At 38.5% G+C, this 20,598-nt stretch overlaps 1 protein-coding gene across 5 annotated transcripts in view; it reads right to left on the bottom strand.

The window, feature by feature from the left end:
* CNKSR2 (connector enhancer of kinase suppressor of Ras 2) overlaps positions 1-20,598 on the bottom strand; it is a 214,524-nt gene that overhangs the window by 52,336 nt on the left and 141,590 nt on the right. For all 5 annotated transcript variants that reach the window (XM_086466800.1, XM_086466730.1, XM_086466873.1 and 2 more), the window contains 3 exons: positions 5,373-5,421; positions 4,355-4,527; positions 2,395-2,468 (listed from right to left, as the gene is read on the bottom strand). In XM_086466800.1, coding sequence (XP_086322926.1) covers positions 2,395-2,468; positions 4,355-4,527; positions 5,373-5,421 — 296 coding nt within the window. The remainder of the gene's footprint in view (positions 1-2,394; positions 2,469-4,354; positions 4,528-5,372; positions 5,422-20,598) is intronic.

Genomic DNA, 20,598 nt, shown 5'->3' with positions numbered 1-20,598 from the left:
TCAGATTTCCTGAGTTGTTGGACACCTCCAAACAGTATATAAACACACAACTTTTAGGATTGTGCCAGGTTTCACCTAGTGAAGTTCTCTTCAACAACCCCTTTCTAAATAATGCTTCATTCATATGTGCATAAATATTGTTCGACAGTCACCTGCAGTGTACTATATTTGAATAAAGTTTAACTAGTTAAGGATAAAATTTTATGTATTATATAATTTTGCTGATATACCTACAGGTGTCAATTTTTTCTGAACAGAAAATTGACCGAACAATTTATTTGATACAACAGAAAAACTCTCAGTCCTGGTGATTTCTTACATCCCAATGACCTTGACATTACCTTTAGCTCTAATGACTGCGTTTCAAACAGAAAAATGTGATGCGCTGATTGACTTCTGAAAAGCTGTTATAAATCAGCACTGTGTTCTTGAGGTCATTCTAAGCACTGGGCAATTACATCTCATCTTTTCTTTCCACCGAAGTAATCAACATGACTGGGCTGAGAGAATTACTGCATTTCATACATAATATGAAACAAATTACTAGAAAGAATTTTTTAACTATGTTGGATAAAGATTGATGGTGAATTACTTGAAGATCCAGAAAATGCATCTGAAAGTAATTAATAATTTACAATACAGAAGAATCATTTTTGAGAATATCCTGAAGGTCTCACTTAAAATAAGAACAAAAAATGCATAAGAGTCCTAAACAAAATAAGAAAAACTGCAAACAGGATACATGAAGAACATCATTGACATTTTTCTGAGACACAATGGATTAGAGAGAGTGAGAATTATTTTATTATATTGTGTATATCTTTTTACATATATATATATATAAAAAAATCCATTGAGTCTCAGAAAAATGGCAATAAAGTTCTTCATGTGTATTATGCTTACAGTTTCAAACATATATGTCTGTGTGTGTACATATATGTAAACATATGAAAAGAGGTGTTTAAGAAAACGTAATGGATACGAAATTGGTATCCAGGAAAGCTACTGCTATTGAAGGTAATGTAAAATTGAGACAGATAGAACTCCTCTAATGCATTAGAGCACGACACAATGTCATGCAAGTGAAAGCAGATGCACAGTGACATCTGTTTACTTTAGAATGACATCATTAAATTACTGAGACTCAAAACTTGACTTCTTAAAATTGTTACAGTTTCTGTCATCTGGATTCTTAGGTTTTTTTCTTTATCTGCCACCTAAGCAAGGAATTTTAACAGCCACATTTTATATTCTGCTATCCAGTAGATACCAAATCAAGTAATAAAACCCAATTTAAGCAGGGTGCCATTCTGAGAAATGAGTTGACTTTATGGCGCTGCCCCAACAAAAAAGAAAAAATGAAGCACTTGAGCAACGTTGCCCAAGGACACAGGACAATAAGCCCAAGCTGATATCTCTCTTTTTTTTTTACAAAAAAATGCAGTTTTCATTTTCTGCCCTTTGAGACCACCATAGAAGAGTAGAGTTCATCCTGAAGAGATATTTAGACCTACTGGTACACAGTCAGTGTCTTCTTTAGAACCGCATGTACTACAGATCATACAATTTTACTTTTGCAATTGCTTTTCTGTACAAATTTCAGTGATTCCACAGTTTTGATAAACTTAACAGTAAAAACCATGAGAAGGCAAGGCAAAAAGTTTTCAACAATAATGACTCTAAAAATACCTCTCTGGGAGTATGCACCTGTCACATTGCTACATACGCTTGAATTTGCATCTAAATAAGAAACGGATTTGTGCAATGGCACAAATCTGGACAGCAGCACACACAGCTAGGTGAGAAGAAAAGTTATTTGAGACTTTTAGGTCATACCTCAAAACCAGAGCAAATCACTGTCATTCTCCTTTTTTACTCTGCCTCAGGACTGACACACTGTGTCAGCAAACTTTGAGATGATGCTAACTGGAGTTACATTAAAGACTGATGCCTGGCCATGAATTTGGGGACTTTTTTATTTTTATTTGGATCGTCTCCTTTATTATGCTTAAAGCTATTTATTGACCTTAAAGTTATCACACACACACACACTCAAACACCCAACAAATAAAAAAATCCCAGAACCAGAAAGGAAAAGAAAAAAGAAAGGAAAACTAGGAAAACAAAGGGGCAGAAGCAGTCAAGGAGCTTTCTTGCTCTTAATTCATCTTGCTTTAGTCAAGCACTGTGATTCATGATAAAGTAAAAAAAAAACTTCAGGAAAGATGGCAAACAGAAACAACACTGAATCTGCCTATTCTGTATGAGCTTATTCTGTGATACAACCCCATGACCATTGTAACCAAGTCCATTATGTCACTGTTCTAAGGGAAAAACTTGTCCTTTGTTCCACTTTTTCTATCGTATCATTGCATTATTTTTGAGCATACTTACTATTTCTTGCGGCATTCACTGGCTCTGTCAATTTTAAATTCAGGTAGACTGATGAATCCTTCTGCTTTTTCATCCTGCAAAGACAGTTCTAGATATTACTGTTGTTAAGGTGTCAGAAAAAAAAACCCACCACACTGAAAATCTGAAGATATTTTCACTTGCCTGCTTCTTACATAAGGAATACTAATCTATGCTCTGCTCTGGCAAACCTCCCACAGAAGTCAGTGGGACTTTTGCCAAAGTAGTAAGACAGATCCCTGGGTGTAAAATGCAATTTTAAATACCCAGTTTTCTCAAACAATTTCACAGCTGAACCAGCATTTGAAAATATACAAAATGACCAAATGCATTCAGGCAATTAGTTATTGTAATTAGTTAATTTTGGGGGACGATGGACTAATTAGTAAAGGGAAATGCAGCCCATTGTAAGAAATAGGGAAGAAAGCAGTTTCCAGGTGTGCTGTTTACCATCTTTATGTAATATCACAACTAAGAGACATGATATCTCTTCAGCTACTTTCATCTCTTTCCAACACTCAAGAGAGAAGACATCTGACCTTCCTCCCATCTCCTCTAAAGACTTAAGACTTTCACAGTTGATTTTATGAGATATTCAATCTCTCTTCACTTTTCACAATTTGAAAGCATTATTTATTCTTAAGCCACTGATACATCAATAACACAGACTCTCTTACTGAGCTGCTTGTAACTTTGCATGAGAAATTAATACAGTATCACGAAAGTGAAGCTGCAGAAAACACAAATGTATGTTAAGGAATTCAACAGAATTGCTATTTCTTTTCTGCATGGTTGCCTAAGGAAACAAAATTTTGGCAAGAGCACTGTTCGCTTGTCTGTCCATCTGCCACTGGGGCTCCCCGGCCAGGTTTGGAATCTATTGGTGACTGCTGACACTTTGGTGAGGGAGCTGAAGTCTCAAAAATAACTGAGCCTCAGCAAGCCTCACAGAAACTTGGGACAGGGAGGAGACAGAGAGGCTCAGACCACTGCCCTCACCATGGGAATGTAAGGCACAACTCAGCAGTTCCACATGCTCCTTGGCCACGGTTTGTGACCAGTCATTGTACTGTTAGATACAAATTACCACCCTGATGAAGACCTTGTAGTAGACCTTGAGGAGGTAAGATGGACAGGAGGGAGTTAGGGTTACTGATCTGAAACGGGATGCATCTGTGCAAAACCAGGCTTTGGTTGGAACAACTTTCTTTCTGTCTGGGGATCACTGTATTTTAAAAAGGTTACATATGCTTGCAGTGATTAAAAGAACAAGTCCCGGACTGAATGCATCCACATTTGGCAATGATTTTATCTCAGGATATTTACAAATGAGACTAATAGGGTTTAAAATTAAGGTTTTCTAACTCACTAGCAAAAAGCTTTTTTGCTAAAGCTGATATAAATAAACATGTACTCATGCAGAACATGTTGCACAATCAAAGCTGTAGACAATTCAGTTGGGCTGCTCCAGTGCCCTAAGGTCAGCATATATGAGCACTGAATCATATCAAAAGCTACAAAGAAGGAATGGCAGGAGAACACAACTGAGAAAACAAAAGCACTTTCCTTAACTGCCAGAGGTTTTGGTGATTTCACTAGCACAGATAAACAAGGAACACTAGGCAGCAAATCATTAAAGTTTACACTCCTGTGACTAAGCTTGAATGACAGGATTAAATAACTACCTTTTCCCTTTCAAGGGTTTGAGGATAGATTTATTCTAAGTAGGGAGAGCAGGACACAGGAAAGTGTGTTATTTCTCCTTGCAGTAAAAGGTGAATTGGAAGGACCAAATGACCTTAATGGTAATTTAGTCAGGGAGTTAATATTAACTTCAGTATGGTTATTTGGGTTAATAAATTTATTCACATATATAAGCACTCAAAGCACTGGCTTCCCACTACACAGGGTATTTGTTGAGACAAGGAGCACAGATGCTTACCTCTTCATTGATATACCAATATAGAGACGTATCCTTCAGGACAAACCAGTATTTTTTCCATTTCTGGGAGAAATAACTCTTGGCATCTTTCTTTTTCCAAAGCCAGCCTTCACAGTCCCCTCGACCAAGATCTTTACATGAGATCCGTCTTTTGCTTTTACCAGGAATAGGAGCTGAAAATGACAATTAGATGATGTGAAAGCATTTGACTTGTCCACTAAATCAACAAGACAGGTAGCAAGAAAGAACTACGTATTTGCTTAAGAAAATTATTTAAAAATTTCAACCTCAATTTTCCATGAATAAATTTATTACAAACATCCTATTTCAACCACAAAGTCTATGCAAGGCACTGTAAACTAAAAACCGAAATAAACAAAACCAAACCATGTTCAGCACCTCACAGAGCTCATATTCTATGGGTAAGACAGGGGAAAAAAAAAAAAGAAACACAGAAAGAGAAGACATTATAGAGAAAAGAAAGGGAAGATATTTAAAAATAAGAAAAATGGTTATTTGTAATTTTCAACAAATTAATATTTCACATCAGATTAAAGCATATAAATTCGTGTACTTTCACACTTGGTTGCCAAATACACATACGTAAGTACTTCATGGGTATTAAAAAAATCTCTCCTTGTGGCTCCTTTTGCAACTAAACAGTTCCTAAGGCCTTTGTGCTTCTAAATCAAAGGAGGACAATTTACTACGGTATAAATTAACTGACAGCTTAGGTAATGAGCAAGGGCTGCAGTAAGACATTACACACACACAGCTGGAAAAAACAGCCCTGGCCCCAAACAGGTTAGTGTCTGACAACAGCAGATATACGCAGGCAGAGGAGCATTAGGAAACTATGAGACATCAGTAATGGACTAACACCTGCTCAACACGATCAACTGAACTAAACATTGGGTTGGAGCTAACAAGTTCTAGTTCCTCAGACACTGCAATACCATAAACTTTAATGTTGGCAATTCCCTTCCTACCAATACATGAGAACAAATTTAATTTTTACCTTTGTTCTTCTTTTTACTTTTCTGCTGTAGAGAAGACTGCTGAAATGTCTACAAGAAAATCAAAATGAAGAAGTGAAAATACAGTGTTTATATTCAACTACATCCTTATCTTAAAAGAAGTGTAAGATTGTGAACACTGAAGTCTTCAGCAGGTTACACCAGCCAACAGACTTCTAGGCCTAAAAAAAAAGGCAATTTTAGTTCATCTGTTCATAAGGTTGTAAACCAAAAGCACACAGTGAAACATCTTAAAACACACCATAAATTAGTTTGCCAAAACAACGTAAGTTTCTCTCTGAAATTGTCGCTCTTCTCTCATTCTGTCAATAAAGAAGGAATTTGGTTAGTATGACAGTGAAGCTACACAGCCCCTGCATTTCTAATACATTGTCTAATTAAGGTTTGCTTGACATAAACACGCAAATAAACACACTGCCTAATGCAGGTGTGAAGGCATTTACATGACGGTCTTTAGAACATCAGAAATTTGCTCAAATATGGGCCTAATATTTTAAGACACCAATAAAATTCTGCTAAATCACAATGGGAAAAAGTCTCCCAAATAAATACTCTGAAATAGAAAACACTTTATGCATTATCAGGTTTTCACTGGAAGTATTTCGCTCCAGTTAATCCACTCCCATGAACCGACCCATTGCAGTGGCAATGGGACAAGCTTAGTAGAAATGGTGATATATATTAACACATTTTACAGTAATTTCTGTTAAAAAACATTGACTCAGATAATCACCATCACTAGTGAATTAAAATAATAATTCTGTAATTAATCTTTCCAAAATTTAATGACATAGAATCATAGAACCACTGAATGGTTTGAGTTGGAAGGGACCTTAAAAATCATCTAGTTCCAACCCCCTTGCCATGGGCAGGGACACCTTCCACCAGACCAGGTTGCTCAAAGCCCCATCCAGCCTGGCCTTGAACGCCGCCAGGGAGGGGGCAGCCACAGTTTCTCTGGGCAACCTGTTCCAGTGCCTCACCACCCTCACAGTGAAGAACTTCTTCCTAACATCTTATCTAAATCTACCCTCTTTCAGTGATTTTATTTGTTTTGAATTTTGGTTTTCTATAAAAATAGACAAAGGTTTTAGTGCTGAAACTAAGAAAAGGCCACATTAGAGTGTCTGAGTATTAAAGCCTCTTACTTCAGCTTACCATGAATCAACAAAAAAATCAAAGCTTTTGTGCCACTTGATAAAAATAAATCTAAGCAAAAGCACTGACAGCCCTGTGATCCCAAATCCTGTTCCTAGCAGATAAGACAAACCCTCACCCTGGCTTACAAGGCTCCTTTTTCAATTCAAAGAGCTGCTTTTCATTTTCTCCTCCCTGCCTCCCGCACACTGGAGCTCACATGCAGGAGGCTGAGGCTCAGCTTCCAAGGGACGTCTTGCCTCACAGCTGAGACATTCTCAAGCAGCAAATATTAACATGGCCATGGGGATAAATTACCAGCAATACAATGATAACTATGTGCCATACAAAAAAATTAATCGACTTGGTAGATGTGCTGGTCCCTTGTAGACTGTATTTGAAGAAACCTACTCAACTGCAGGGGGGTTGGACTAGACGATCTTTTGAGGTCCCTTCCAACCCCTAACATTCTGTGATTCTATGAACTGTATTGTCACCTCAAATGGTCAACATAGGCCTCTACTGGGAAGAAACATTTGTTTGCATTCCCTGGCTCTTGTTTTTTTTTTTCTTCTGCTACCATTATCAATTCAATCGGCACCAGCTTTTAGCAAGCTGAGACAACACCACCATCCCGACTTACGTCAGATGAAATATTTCAACCTGCGTAGGACTAAGAGAGACCTTTATAGTCCAGGAATGACAGTGACTGGGTGGAAGTGTGTAAATAACTCCCTCTTAGATGCTTTGAAAATCTTACCTATTTCAAAGTGGTTGAAAAAACACACAAACACAGAAGCTCAAAACTTTATCACTTCTCAGTTCACAACCCAGATAATTCCGTTGTGCTGCTTGACTTTTCTGCACTAATATTTTCACAGTGCCAAAACAGAAAAGGAAAACCTCTGTCTGGTTTTCTTATAAGTGATTCTGAAAGCAGATGAGAAAATATGAAAAACCTTCTCTTTAAATTTCTCATCTGTAAATCGAACCTGTAAATCGGAGCTTGCACCTCTCATCTTCTGAGTCACTTTTTGGGAAGAAAGGGTAATGAAGGGGTATCAGTTTTTAATAGGAAGACAGCATGTAATTTAGATGTCTAGACATTTTTCCATACATTATGTCATATTGCAAAATAGAAAGGTTTTATTAAATTCAGTTATTACTCTAAATTAGCTCATTAAATTAAATTATAATTAAGGACAGAATCTACAACTGAGTGAAGTTCCTGGGAACTATTCAACTGACTTCAGTGATTTTAGCTAACACTTTAGATTATTTTACCTAGATTTCAGGCTTCAAGTTAGTTCATCCTTTGTAAAACCAGCACCAGCTGGGTTTTTTTTACCCAGAAGATGATAAGCAGTATGTGTTAGTGCCATTCAGTTTCAAACTCACATGATACATAATCCAAAAAAGCCCAAGTAAGTACAAAATCTAAAATTGCTTCTTCTGTTGCTTTTTTTAGAAAATCCTTGAATGCAATCTGCAGTCTCTTCCCAGTTATTAGGCAACGCTTAATGACATTTTCTCAGTGCTGTTTAGAATGACGAAAGAGGTCATGTCCTTCCTCCCAATCAGAGCAAGGCTTGCTTTGAAGCCAATGCTGGATCAAGTTCTTCGGGGTCATCTCCAGTCTAGATCCAGCTATCTTCAAAGACGGACATTCCACAGCCCATTTAAGCAACCTGTCCTAATGTTGGCCAACATAACGTTTCCCATTTTACAGCTTAATTCTGTGATGTAGCAAACATGGAAATGATATGAATACTTCTTTTTAATGCCACGAGCCCTAAAAATATGGATTCACATCAAAGCCAGAAATTTAGTTGTACTAAAGGAAGTTTGCTAAAAGATACTGTTTAATTACCCACCCAGGAGGCTGGATTTCAACATATGTTCACTGCATTTTGATTCTGATACATCTTGAGCTTTGAGCAACTGCTTTCACATACATCTTGTTCCAGTTTCCAAGAATTCACCTCTCACTAGTTCTGAGTGTAAGCATGAAATGAAATAGAAAAGAGCTTTCTATATTAAAGAAAGTTGTTAGTAACTCAAAATAATAAATAAAACGGAAACAAGACTGCCACTGAAAAGAGGAAATAGACGAGTACCTTAACCTAAATGGAAATTGTCACTCCTGAAGAAAATATGAAACCATTTAATCATATTCCGAATCATACGCTTTCCAGTCACCCAAAATACAATTAGCAAAACTTTCCATTTATCCAAAAGCAAGGTGTCACTTGGTGTTCAGTATATATCAAAACTCCTTTGAATACCTTGAGCCTCATTTTATTAATGCAATAATTTTCTCCTGTAATATGTGATGTTTGAACTTTTCATATGTAATACTATACCTAAACTAAGCTCTCTGATAAATGCACTTCTAAGTAGAATATCAAAGAACATTTGAGGTATATATATGTCCGCCTTTGCTATCAGCAGCCTCCAAAACACATGTATTTCAAGAGGAACAAAACATCATTTGGTGGATAAGGAATCGTCTGGATGGTCTCACTCAAATAGTCACAGTCAACAGCTCAATGTCCAAGTGGAGACCAGTGACGTGTGGTGTTCCTCAAGGGTTGGTATTGGGACCGGTGCTGTTTAGCACCTTTGTCAGTAACATGGACAGTGGGACTGAGTGCACCCTCACACCAAGCTGTGTGGTGTGGTCAATACACTGGAAGGAAGGGAGGCCATCCAGAGGGACCTTGGCAGGCTGCACAGGTGGGCTCATGTGACTCTCATGATGTTCAACAAGGCCAAGTGCAAGGTCCTGCACCTGGACTGGGGCAACAAATATAGGCTGGGTGATGAGTGGATCAAGAGTAGCCCTGCTGAAGACTTGGGGGTGGATGAAAAACCGAATATGAGCCAGCAATGTGCGCTCGCAGCCCAGAAAGTCAATTGCATCCCGGGCTGCATTAAGAGAAGTTCGAGGGAGGTGTTTCTACCCCTCTACTCTGCTCTGCTCTGGTGAGCCCCCACCTGCAGTGCTGTGTCCAGCTCTGGGGGCCCCAGCACAAGAAAGGAATTGACCTGCTTGAGCGGGTCTACAGGAGGGCCACAGAGATGACCAGGGGGCTGGAGCACCTCCCCTGTGAGGACAGACTGAGAGAGTTGGGGTTGTTCAGCCTGGAGAAGAGAAGGCTCTGGGGAGACCTTATAGCGGCCTTCCAGTGCTTAAAGGGGGCCTGCAGGAAAGGGGGGGGAGGGACTCTTGATCAGGGGGTGTGGTGATAGGATGAGGGGTAGTGGCTTTAAACTGAAAGAGGGTGGATTTAGATTAGACAAGAAGAAATTCTTTACTGTGAGGCTGGTGAGGCACTGGAACAGGCAGCCCAGAGAAGCTGTGGCTGCCCCCTCCCTGGCAGTGTTCAAGGCCAGGCTGGACGGGGCTTTGAGCAACCTGGTCTGGTGGAAGGTGTCCCTGCCCATGGCAAGGGGGTTGGAACTAGATGGTCTTTGAGGTCCCTTCCAACCCAAACCATTCTATGATTCTATCATTTATTAAAAGGATTTTCGCCCCCCCCCCTTTTTTTTTTTAATAAAGGTGCTAGCATACCTCTAGCACTACCTTTCCGAGGGCTTAGCTATACATCCCATCAGCCAGTGGAGATCTCATTGTGCATGGAAGAGCCATAACATTTCTTCTCTTCCTGCAACTGTTCATTACTAAACTTACGTGAGTTACATTTACTTAACACTCTTCAAAATGATTGTCAGAGTTCTGAAAGCCCAGCAGAAGACTGCACAGCTGTAAAAAGCAATAGGGTATACCTTTCCATAGTTTTAGGATTATAGCACAGTAATATGGCTACATATAGAAGACTTCCAGTTGGAGGCTCACACTTACAAAAGAGGTCATCAAGGACCTATAATTCATTGAGCAATGAAATCATCATGTATAGATGGTATAATCAATAATATCTGCATACACACAATCGTGCATCAGCATCTTCGTAGGTACAACACAAGATTTTCAAGAAATTAGACTATCAGGTTTTTCACTCATCATCAGAGTTATCCAGGATTCTGTCTGCTTTCAGCTCTTGGGATAAAATATTCATTCTTGGTTAGTACCACGCCTTCTGTATATATGCTCAGAAGGGAAGCAAGATTGAAAGTTAGTCATTAACATTCAGAAACCTGAAAATGTTAGTATTTACTATGGACTACTTAGTAGTAATTGATAGCTCTGTATTCGGAAAAATGATTTTAAATAGAAGTGTTAAATAATTTAAGTTTCAATTAATTTATTTGTTTCATGCCAAATAGGAAGCTTAATAAACTGATCTTCCAATATCAGCATTAAATTGGAGTGAAAATGCTATCAGGAGAGATGAATTTGACAAAACTCACGGAATGATGAAAATTAGAAAATTTCTATTCCAGTTGACACCTCAAATAAAAGGAGAAGACAAGTAGCCTGGTTATCGAAACTACTGATTTGGGAGGATGGTTATTTTGCCAAACTTCAAGAGTCTGGGGAAGAAGTCTAAAGATTACAGGTCAAACTATTTCTAAATAAGAATTTCTGTAAGATCTAATATAAATTTCACGTGTGACCAACAGAACATGACATCCATGTTCAAAAAATAGATATACTCTAATAGTTACATGAACCCCTTCATGGTTACAGAATTTGTAGGTCTACCAAAAAAAGACCATAAATGAAGCTTCTCTGAAGATCTGGACTGGCCATAGCAATTAGCACTAAATTTGACAGCTCCTAAAATCCTCTTTCAAGTGCTTATTTGTTTCTTCACTTTTCTTCAGAGACTTTCCACTCAGTCATTTTCGGAAAGCTAGAAGAGAGAACCAGGTTATGGAAATAATAATCTCCAGTTCTTTTACCTGAATTTGAGCTAGTCTGATTGGGAAGGAGAATGGCAGGTATCTTTATAGTTTTTTTGAGAGCTCAAGTCAAATCCAATTTTTCTCAAGCTGCAAGTTTAGACACTAAGGAACTATTTACAGTCAGACAGTTCCCCTCAGTCTCTGTAAGATAATTCTCTCTAGTTTCAGCAGAGCAGCTTGTAACGTTTCTGATTACTGGAACTTTCTGCTGCAGATGGAAAAGCCAACATCTGGAAAAAAATGAAAGCTGGTGCTGCCAATTATTCGATTGATCTCTCACACTCAATACTTTGAGAACACTGGTAATCACAGTTTTGATACACCACATATACATGTTTCTATGCATTTGGTGTGTCGAGACCCAAAATTTCAGAGCTAGAAGAAGAGTGAAAAGGGGGAAAAATTCAAAGCTATTTATACTACATTGTCACACTATCCATCACTATTAACAACTCATGCCTAAGGGTACTCCCAAGAGAGGATTTTGTCAAATTTTTTTTTTGTTTACCATCTTGTTTAGTCTCCATTAAGAGCTAATGATAGTCAGTATTGATTATTTTCATGGATATTTGTGCAAAGTACAGTTTTCAAGGACTGTGTTACAAAGGTAACTATGTGAGAAGACCTCTGGCAGCTCAGAAAGTTTGAAACCTCCTGCCAGTCAGCAGCAGAATTTAATTCACAACAGATAACGCTTTGTTTCCAGCAGGAGCAGGTATTGACCTGTTGATATGTTTAGCCCTCAAAATAAGCAAAATTATTACTGTTTATAGACAGCTAGGTCTTGAAGCTAGCTGAGTCCCCATAGGGCATCTGCAAGGCAGGTTTTGAAACAAGAACTAAAGCTGGGCCACACAGGACTTCATTGGCATAGGAGAGAAGAGACGAGGCACTCTCAGCAGGATGCTCTGAAGGAATCATTTACCAGGGCTAAGGGTCAAACGAAGCATCTACAAATGAAATTACACTTTTTAGTAGGGAACCTACTAACAAGTGGGATAAGGAAAGACTATGTTCTAAGTTATGAACCTATTTAGGAGGGCAAAGACTTCACTGCCTTGTTTGAATAGTTTTGTGTGTTGACTGGGGTTCAGAGGCTGCTAACAGAGTAAGTATCTGCAAAAAACCTCATCCTTGGCATATCTGACTTGTCATAGCATGCAGAGTGTTTTAGGAAATACTCCTGTTCCTGTAATCACAAACTCTAAGGTTATCCCAAATCCTACTCTACTCTCTTTTCTTCTCACATTTTGCTGAATAACTGTTCATTTTTTATTTCCTTCTGGATTTTGAACATCTCATACATTCAGCAGTCTTTGATTTATCTGTGTCTACAACCATTTAGTTGCCCAGAAATGGTATCAAGTGGCATTTGTTGTGAATAAAGTATTTTTAATATGCTGCAAGAGCTCTAGTTTACACAATCCTTCCAAAAGCAGGGCTTCCCTCTGGATAGGTAAGATGCAAATACAGTAAATGAGATGGTCCATGTGAGAGAAAATCTAATACCAAAGCACAGCAGTGAATTTGTGAAAGCAGATCTAGAAATATTTCCTACGCTAAAGTCACAGGCTGATGACAAAATAGCCATCATATGCGAGTAATTCATAAATCCATGGCGAGTTAGAATGAAAAGTGATTTACAGACAAAAGATGCCACATTTGATTAACAATACCCTGAAACCTTCAGTCTTGCCTCCCAAAAGAAAAATTTATTGAATCAAATCTTGATCTTTTGGTGCTTTGCTAACAGATACTTCTACTCTTCCTGCAAAGCTCTCTCTGCTCTTAAGCACACTCTATAATAAAAATACCATAACTGGGTTTAAAAGGACAGCATTCACTAAGGTTATAACTAAGACATTTAATACTAAAACACAGTATGAACATTATATATGAACAGACTGCTAAAAGTAAGCTTTTGTAGTACAAACAAAATAATGTCAACAAGGCAGAATAAAGTTGGCAAAGCAATAGTTTTCTTGGCAGCAGCCAAAAAATCCTCATTTCAGATGAGGTAATTTTCTACATGTACCTGACCACCAATGGCCCTGTTCCTGTTCCTACTCCCTCTCTCCTTTCCCTGCAGCAACTTCATGAAACGCTTCTAGGAAGCACTAGATCTACAGTACATGGCTATCCTAGCTATCATGCACGGTCACAGCTCTAAGTGGTTTCCTGTATTTTTGGAGCTCTGAATTCCCAATGCATGCATTTTGCTAGTGACCACAACAATAAAGAAACAATATGTGTCTTAAGAGGAATATGCAAAGAGTTTTTTCCTGTAAAAATGTAGTCTGAGGCCCTGAAGCTGCCAACTTTCTAGCTGCCTCTGTTGTAAGCAATGGCTACATCACCTGTGCAGGATGTTCTCCTCATTACATAGTCTAAGAGGGCTAATAATATCAAAGATGGCTAATCTTTTCATACTACTGTTCCTATAGCTGCTTATCCAAGAAGGATATGCTAGCTAAGGACAGAACTGTGGTTGTCTGAAATGTGATAGCAAGCATAGCTTTTCTGTTTATGGATTCCTATTCATTCTCCCATCTCTAAACTTTTTCTTGTAATTTAGGGGAACTCTGTGGAAAATGTTGCATTAGCTGGCTGCAAATTTGAAGTTGCACAAGCTAGTGCAAATTGTTTGTGCAAAGTTGTTAGCATATGCATGCAAAATTTCGAAAAATTAAAATGTTTTTTAAATCTTCAGCCTACGTTAAGAAAATAAAATACAGTGGTCTGGCTTTCAGGGAAAGATTTTCTTTCCTAGCCATTAAGCCACAGGACTCTTTAATTGAAATACTGAAGCTGTAAGGCTTCTGGACAATATCAAATTTAAATGAGAGTTCTCATATTCACCCACTGTCTTTTCAACTGATAGAACAAGGACTGCAGCACTGTCACAGCTGCCTGAAGCAAATGAGGATAAAAAGTTAAACCAGACAAGTGCTGTTCGTTAGAATAATTTATTCTGAGATCATTCTTCTGCTCTACATCTACTCTGAAACATGTAATTTTGGTACCTCCCACATGGCTTTTATTTACAGTAAGTAATCTAAGAGCGAAAGGGAGGGTTTGAGAACTATATGTATTTTTTAATGGCAAAAGTCCAAGAAGCATCAGTTGCTCCATCACGGTGTATGTTTCAACTGCATCCATTTAAGAAGGAAAAAGAAACTTAATTATCACCCAATAAAGAATAGTATTTAACCCTTTATTTTTATTTCTACCCCAGAGCCATTCCCAGTTTCATCTCTTACTGAAAAGAATGGACCAGTCAGAGAACAGCAAAACAGCTGAGGCAGGAAGGCACTTCTGGAGACCATCCTATCCAACCCTGTTGCTCAAAGCAGGGTCAACTAGAGCAGGTTGCTCAGGGCTGTATCCAGTTGTGGTTTTAATATCTCCAAAGATGGAGACTCCACAAACTCCATGGACAACCTGCGCCAGTTAAACCATCTTCACAGTAAAAGTAGGTTTTTTTCTTATGTTTACATGGAATTTCCTGTATTTCAATTTATGTCCATTACCTCTCGTCCTTTCACAAAGTATCACTGAGATGAGTCACCCCATATGCACTCCAGAAGCCTCCTGGATTGCTTGTGCCCTGCTGTGCAGCCCCTCCAGCAGATATCAGTCAGTCAAACAAACTTCTTTCAAACGATGCAACTTCCTCCAGGAAAAATCTGATTCTGCTTAGAAAATTTCTGTCTTATTCATGGGAAAGGTAGGTTTTCCTCTGTATGTTATCTAAACATTAAAACAGTAAGCCTATCCAAGCAGATTTAAGAAACTTATTCTGCAAGTTATCTATGTTAGATTAGAGAGGTGGTCTGTGGCACAGTGTGGAACTGATCCTGGAACTTCTGGGGAGAAAACTTAAACTACTGTAAAACACCACAGATGTCAACCCTATGGCAATTGCAAAATCTTGCCATGGTCTTTCTAGATGAAAAATCATTAGCTTAAAATAAAGGTCCCATGCACCCCTACAACACCTAGGTGCCTGGTTACAATGAAAAGAGTACAATACACAGCTGCTTCTGTAGGAGCAGTTAGCAACACTTCTGATTGCATCCCTTGGCATGATCTCTTTCATATTGCTCAGCCTGATTGTGTGACAGAGAAAAGTGCAGAGGATGTAACTGCTCTGTAACGAACGAGGGCAGAACTGAGAGAACAGATTTTTGCTTTAAGGAAGATATACTCTTGCAAGCTATTCTCTGTTAGCACTTGGGTATAATAGTCTTTAAGTGAAAGAAACAGAAAACTCATTCTCACTTCCAAAAACATGAAGTTTCTGGTGAAAAATCAATAAACCAGAAAATTGTACTTTTCTGGAGCTAGGGAGTTTACAAAGGCTTTGGTGAAACAGAAAATTAGTGCACAGTTGTGTGCAAAAGCAGCAAAGGAGATGCACAAGACCAATTACAGCCACCGAAATGCTTTCCTTGCTTATCTCTAGAAGATAAAACATACAAACATAAATTTTCTCCTTTTAAGTAGTACTGTTCATCAGGAGAAAACCTTATCTACTGGTTACATTACTGTTAAGGACATGTCCTTACAATAATTTCCAAGGCTTGGAGCTTTCACAGCAATTATTCAGGACTAAAATGACATTTCCAGAATGTAGTGCTTTGTGCCTCTTTATCATTGCACCATGCTACCAGGAATAGCTTGCTGCAATAGCTGTAGTAATAGTTACATATCAGGGCTGAATTCAGGTAGCTCTTTACTATAGGAAGTAACACGATCTTGAACAGAGGGGAAGTTTCCATGGGGAAATGAGGGAAAGAGCATTTGTACCTCAGCCATTATACATTCTGTTAAAATTCATACCAAACACTTCCATTGCTCCTATGAATTACAGTAGAAAAAACCCAGTTCATTCCAAGATAAAAGTCACATTATTTGCTGTAATTCAGTAAAATTTCCCCTAAGTGTAAGATGAAACAGCACTTCTCAGAAGGTGGGGAAAGATAACAGTAGGCCTTTTTAATTCTGTGCTGGATATGGCGACCTTATGGGTACAAACCAGCTTACAAAATTAGTTTTGTGCTTCATTCTGAAGTCAGAATTCTGTAGTGTTACAAATATTATCTACTTGGGTTAATCTGAAAGCAAAGGGATATCCTTGAGAAATGGAAAAAAGCAGTTATCTCTATATGAAAAATAGGAGTTTTTTTTTTCTCCACAGCACAGTAGCAGAGATGGATTGGCTGACTCAGAGATCAGACACTAAGCAACAAGCACTTCTTTCCAGTATAACAGAAACACCTAATAAAACAGCTTCTGTTCAGGAGCCACAGTGCTGCAAAGAGCCATTTCCCTCCCAGGTGCAATCATACAATCTCCCACATTATGCGTCAGCAACAGGCTTGAGGGGCCACCGCTGTGTAAGCGGGGCAGAGGAAAGGGGCAGAGACTCCTGTGGAGTCAAAAGCACTACTTTGAAAAAATCACTTGTTCAGAAACAATTGTGCTGCTTGTCAAAGCATTTTGATAAAAGAGTACTCTGAAATGGGCATCTGCACTCCCTTAATTCAAACAACTTTTTCACCATTCTACAAGTTTTTTAAAACACCAAATTTCATGACACATGCCAGCCAGTGTCCCTGGTTCACTGCTTTCCTAGTCCTAACAGCTCCCTTCTCCTTGTGCAGAAAGGAGTACAGAGAGGAGCCAGTTGAGAAGTCAGGACCTAGATCTAAGGTTCTCATAGATGAGACACTCCCCACCATACTGCAGTGATAACGCATGCTGATAACTGTGCAAGGCCTGACACACACTTCTCTGCTACAATACGGTCCGCTTAATCTCTTTATCAAAGAGGAAGAAGCGAGGGACTAAATCACTTTTACATTAGAAAAAAAAAAAGTATCTCTCAGCTGTGCTCTTGTGATTGTACCAGCTACAGGTAACGTAGCTTACTGGTGTAAAAACGTTAATACTGACAAAGGCAAAAGTCCTCTATCAGGTAATAAAAACAGGATGCAACCAGGAACTGAAATAGATAACAGAAAAAATACAGAATGGGGATGTGAAAGGAAATTAGGAAATGTTCTGAGCTGGGAGATTTATTAGTCTATAGATCTGCATCTCTTGACAATGTAAAATTACACTTTCAGAGCATTATATCATATGCAGTAAGGAATAAATCTTGACTGGCAGAGCTGGACTAGATTACCTTTACAATAACCCTCTCATTTCTAAAGAATTCCCCAGCTTTGTCATGGAAGGAAATTATAACAGGCCATTTTTTTCCTCACAATCAGATGCGAAAGAAGGTAGTAGAGAAAGTTTAAAATGAAAATTTTCCACAAAAAAAAATTCAATTGTGCTTCATGATGGCCCATATACCAATCTCATCTCTCGGAGCATTTTGCTTTGCTGCAATAGTTAACTCTGGATTTTAATAAAAATGACAGAGTATATAGAAATAGATGCAAAATCTCCCACGTTCAATACCTTCAAATTTCATTTTGGCAACCTCTTCCCCAGTAAGACAAAATTCATGGTATTAACTGCTTCTTTCGAAGAGACGCAATGCAGATGTGAAAATATTCTCTCATCTGTGACAGGAATAATATTCCTCATGAACAATGCAGATATTATTCCATATAATTAAAAGAACTTAGCACTCCCTCCTGAGGAGACGAAATATTACTATTTCACAAAATGGATGCTTAAGCAGAACACAAGTATAAAAGCTGCATATGTACATCCAATCTCTTCAGTCTTCAGTTCAAGGGACTGAGACTCTAGAAACGGCAAAACGAATGTGAGATTACTGAGGCACTTTCACAAGATGATTTTAGCTAACCAGCAATGAAACAACAGAAACTATGCCTTAAATCTGAGCTAACTGCTATCCTCTCAGCTACTGCTGAAATCTCTGGTTTTATCTCTCACCTCCACTTTTTTGCCATGAGGACAGCTAAGCAGTGCAGCAGGTTGGCTGCGAGTTCATGCAGTCTCCATTTCAGGAGGTTTCCCACACCCAACTGGGCAAAGCCCTGAGAAGCCTTGTCTGACCTCAGAGCTGGCCCTGCTTTGAGCCAAAGACCAGAGTAGCAACCTCCTGAGATCCCTCCCAGCCTGAATTACCCTGTTATCCTACGCACTTCATGCTGGTTTCAGAAGCAGTTGGATTTTTTTCCGTAGCAAATTCACTAGGAGTGATGCTCCTCTCTTGCTGGCTGGCTAATTACGATTTTGTTCTCTTTCCTCCCCTCTGTCCAACATTTTTCTTGGAATTACGACAACTAGCCATCCATTCACCCAGTTTACCACCTTTTACTGGTCCCAGCATTAGCAACAGCAATTCATACCATGTTTGACTGTGGAGTTTAATACATATCTCAATAGGATTAAATGAAGGTGATTAACTGCAATAGCGGAGGACTAGACCCAGGAGGCCCCTCTATTCCTCTACCTTGATTGCACTAGTCTAAAAATAATACAATGCCATCTTCCATTCGCAAGGAATTTGTATGCTGTTTCTCTCTTGCCTTTCCTCTCAGAAATGTAGAAGATTTATTTCAAACCAGATTTTTACCAAACCCAGATGGAATATCTAGATTTACCTTTCAGCACAACAAAAGGCTATCCCAATCACCTCCAATTGTCACAAGTACCTTATGCAGTAAGACATATTTTGCTTATTGTTTAACTGTTTCACATGCCACACAGTTCACTTATGGCCTAGATAAAGTTCCTACACTGATTTTAACAACATAACTACTATTTTTGTTACTTGTTTTGTGCTTGTTACATTTATGAAGTGCTGCATTCAAAGGAAGGAATGCATATAGTATCATTTAGATGACTTCTTTTTGGAGCGAAGACTGGCCAAGGGCTAGAACTACTATTCCAGTTTGAGAACATGAGAGATGCTGCTCCTCTGCCTGAATCAGAGACATAAACCCACGATTCTCCAATTGAAAGAAATCCATCATGTGCCAATGTGCAGGCATTCAAAGCTGCCACGATTGTGGCTGTGGGACATGACGGTGTTTCAGACTCATGAAGGCACTAGGTAATATTCCATTATGTTTCTTCCTCTTACCTGTCTTCCCCTTACTGAATTTTTTAATTCTTCTTCTTTCCAGGTGACTCTCAGAGCAAAAGGCCTTCTATACCTGAACTACACTGGAGGAAGCTAACAAGAGAAATGGATACAAGCTAGGTGCTCATGATGCCTTCACAGCAAAATTGAGTATTCAACTCCGCATTGTATTATATGAAACATTTTACCAGCATTGTGCCTCTGAATAGACTTTGAGTATTTTCAAAGAACTCCAAAGCAGATTATTCTATAACTTCTAGAAGCCTATTCAGCTCTGTTTCTACTGCAAAATGGTAAGCTCCTTCCATTTCCACACATGTGCACCTAGATATCATCACAGCCTTATCTCCTTGTTATATGCTCTTTGATGGGAAAAGGAACAAGGAGTTGAAGTTGTAGAACAAGCCAAAGTAGCCTCTACATCCCAAGGACGCTACAAAAACTAAGGTGAGATATGGCCAGTGTAACCTACAGAAGAAAGGGATGTAAAGTCATGAATGCTCCAATTACCTCCAGAGAGGGATATCTGTTTAGTGTTTACAGAGCCAAGCTGTGCTGGACCTTCATAAACATGTCAGTCCTTGAGAAGAAACTAGGGCATTACAGCAGTTGAGGCTAGTGGAATTGTTCTACTGAGGCGCCTGGGGGCCTACTTGGAGACCAATCTGAGAGAGCTATTTTTAAAAAGGCCAAACCATCATGAAAAATGTCGATTTTTTCACTTGTGAAATTTCAACAGTATATGTGCTACTTTCAGTTGAGGTTTGTGTTTTCCTACCTTTACAGTGGAAGCTAGTGCATGCACAACTATATTTAGTCTGTAAAGGGCTAATTTGCAACAAAGCAGAAGATAAATGAGCTTTTTAATAACTTCTTATTGTGGTAACAGACTGGAATTTTTCATGATTATGAAATAATTCAAAAACTCTTCATGATGTTAATTTAATTTCTGCACAGTTATTTGAAATCCAATGCAGTTTCTTAACTGGGAATATAAAAATGATAATGCTTTTTAAATTTAACACAAATATAATTTTTTAAATCAAGTATTTCTTGTAAGTACATTTTCATGGAGGAGTTTAAAATTTCTTTTGCTGATGATTGATGCCTGTAAGTCTGTAATCATTCTG

This window comes from Leptosomus discolor, chromosome 1 (assembly GCF_034619465.1).
Source record: "Leptosomus discolor isolate bLepDis1 chromosome 1, bLepDis1.hap2, whole genome shotgun sequence".
Classification (NCBI taxonomy): Eukaryota; Metazoa; Chordata; class Aves; order Leptosomiformes; family Leptosomidae; genus Leptosomus; species Leptosomus discolor.
This window is presented reverse-complemented; position numbering and strand designations above follow the sequence as displayed.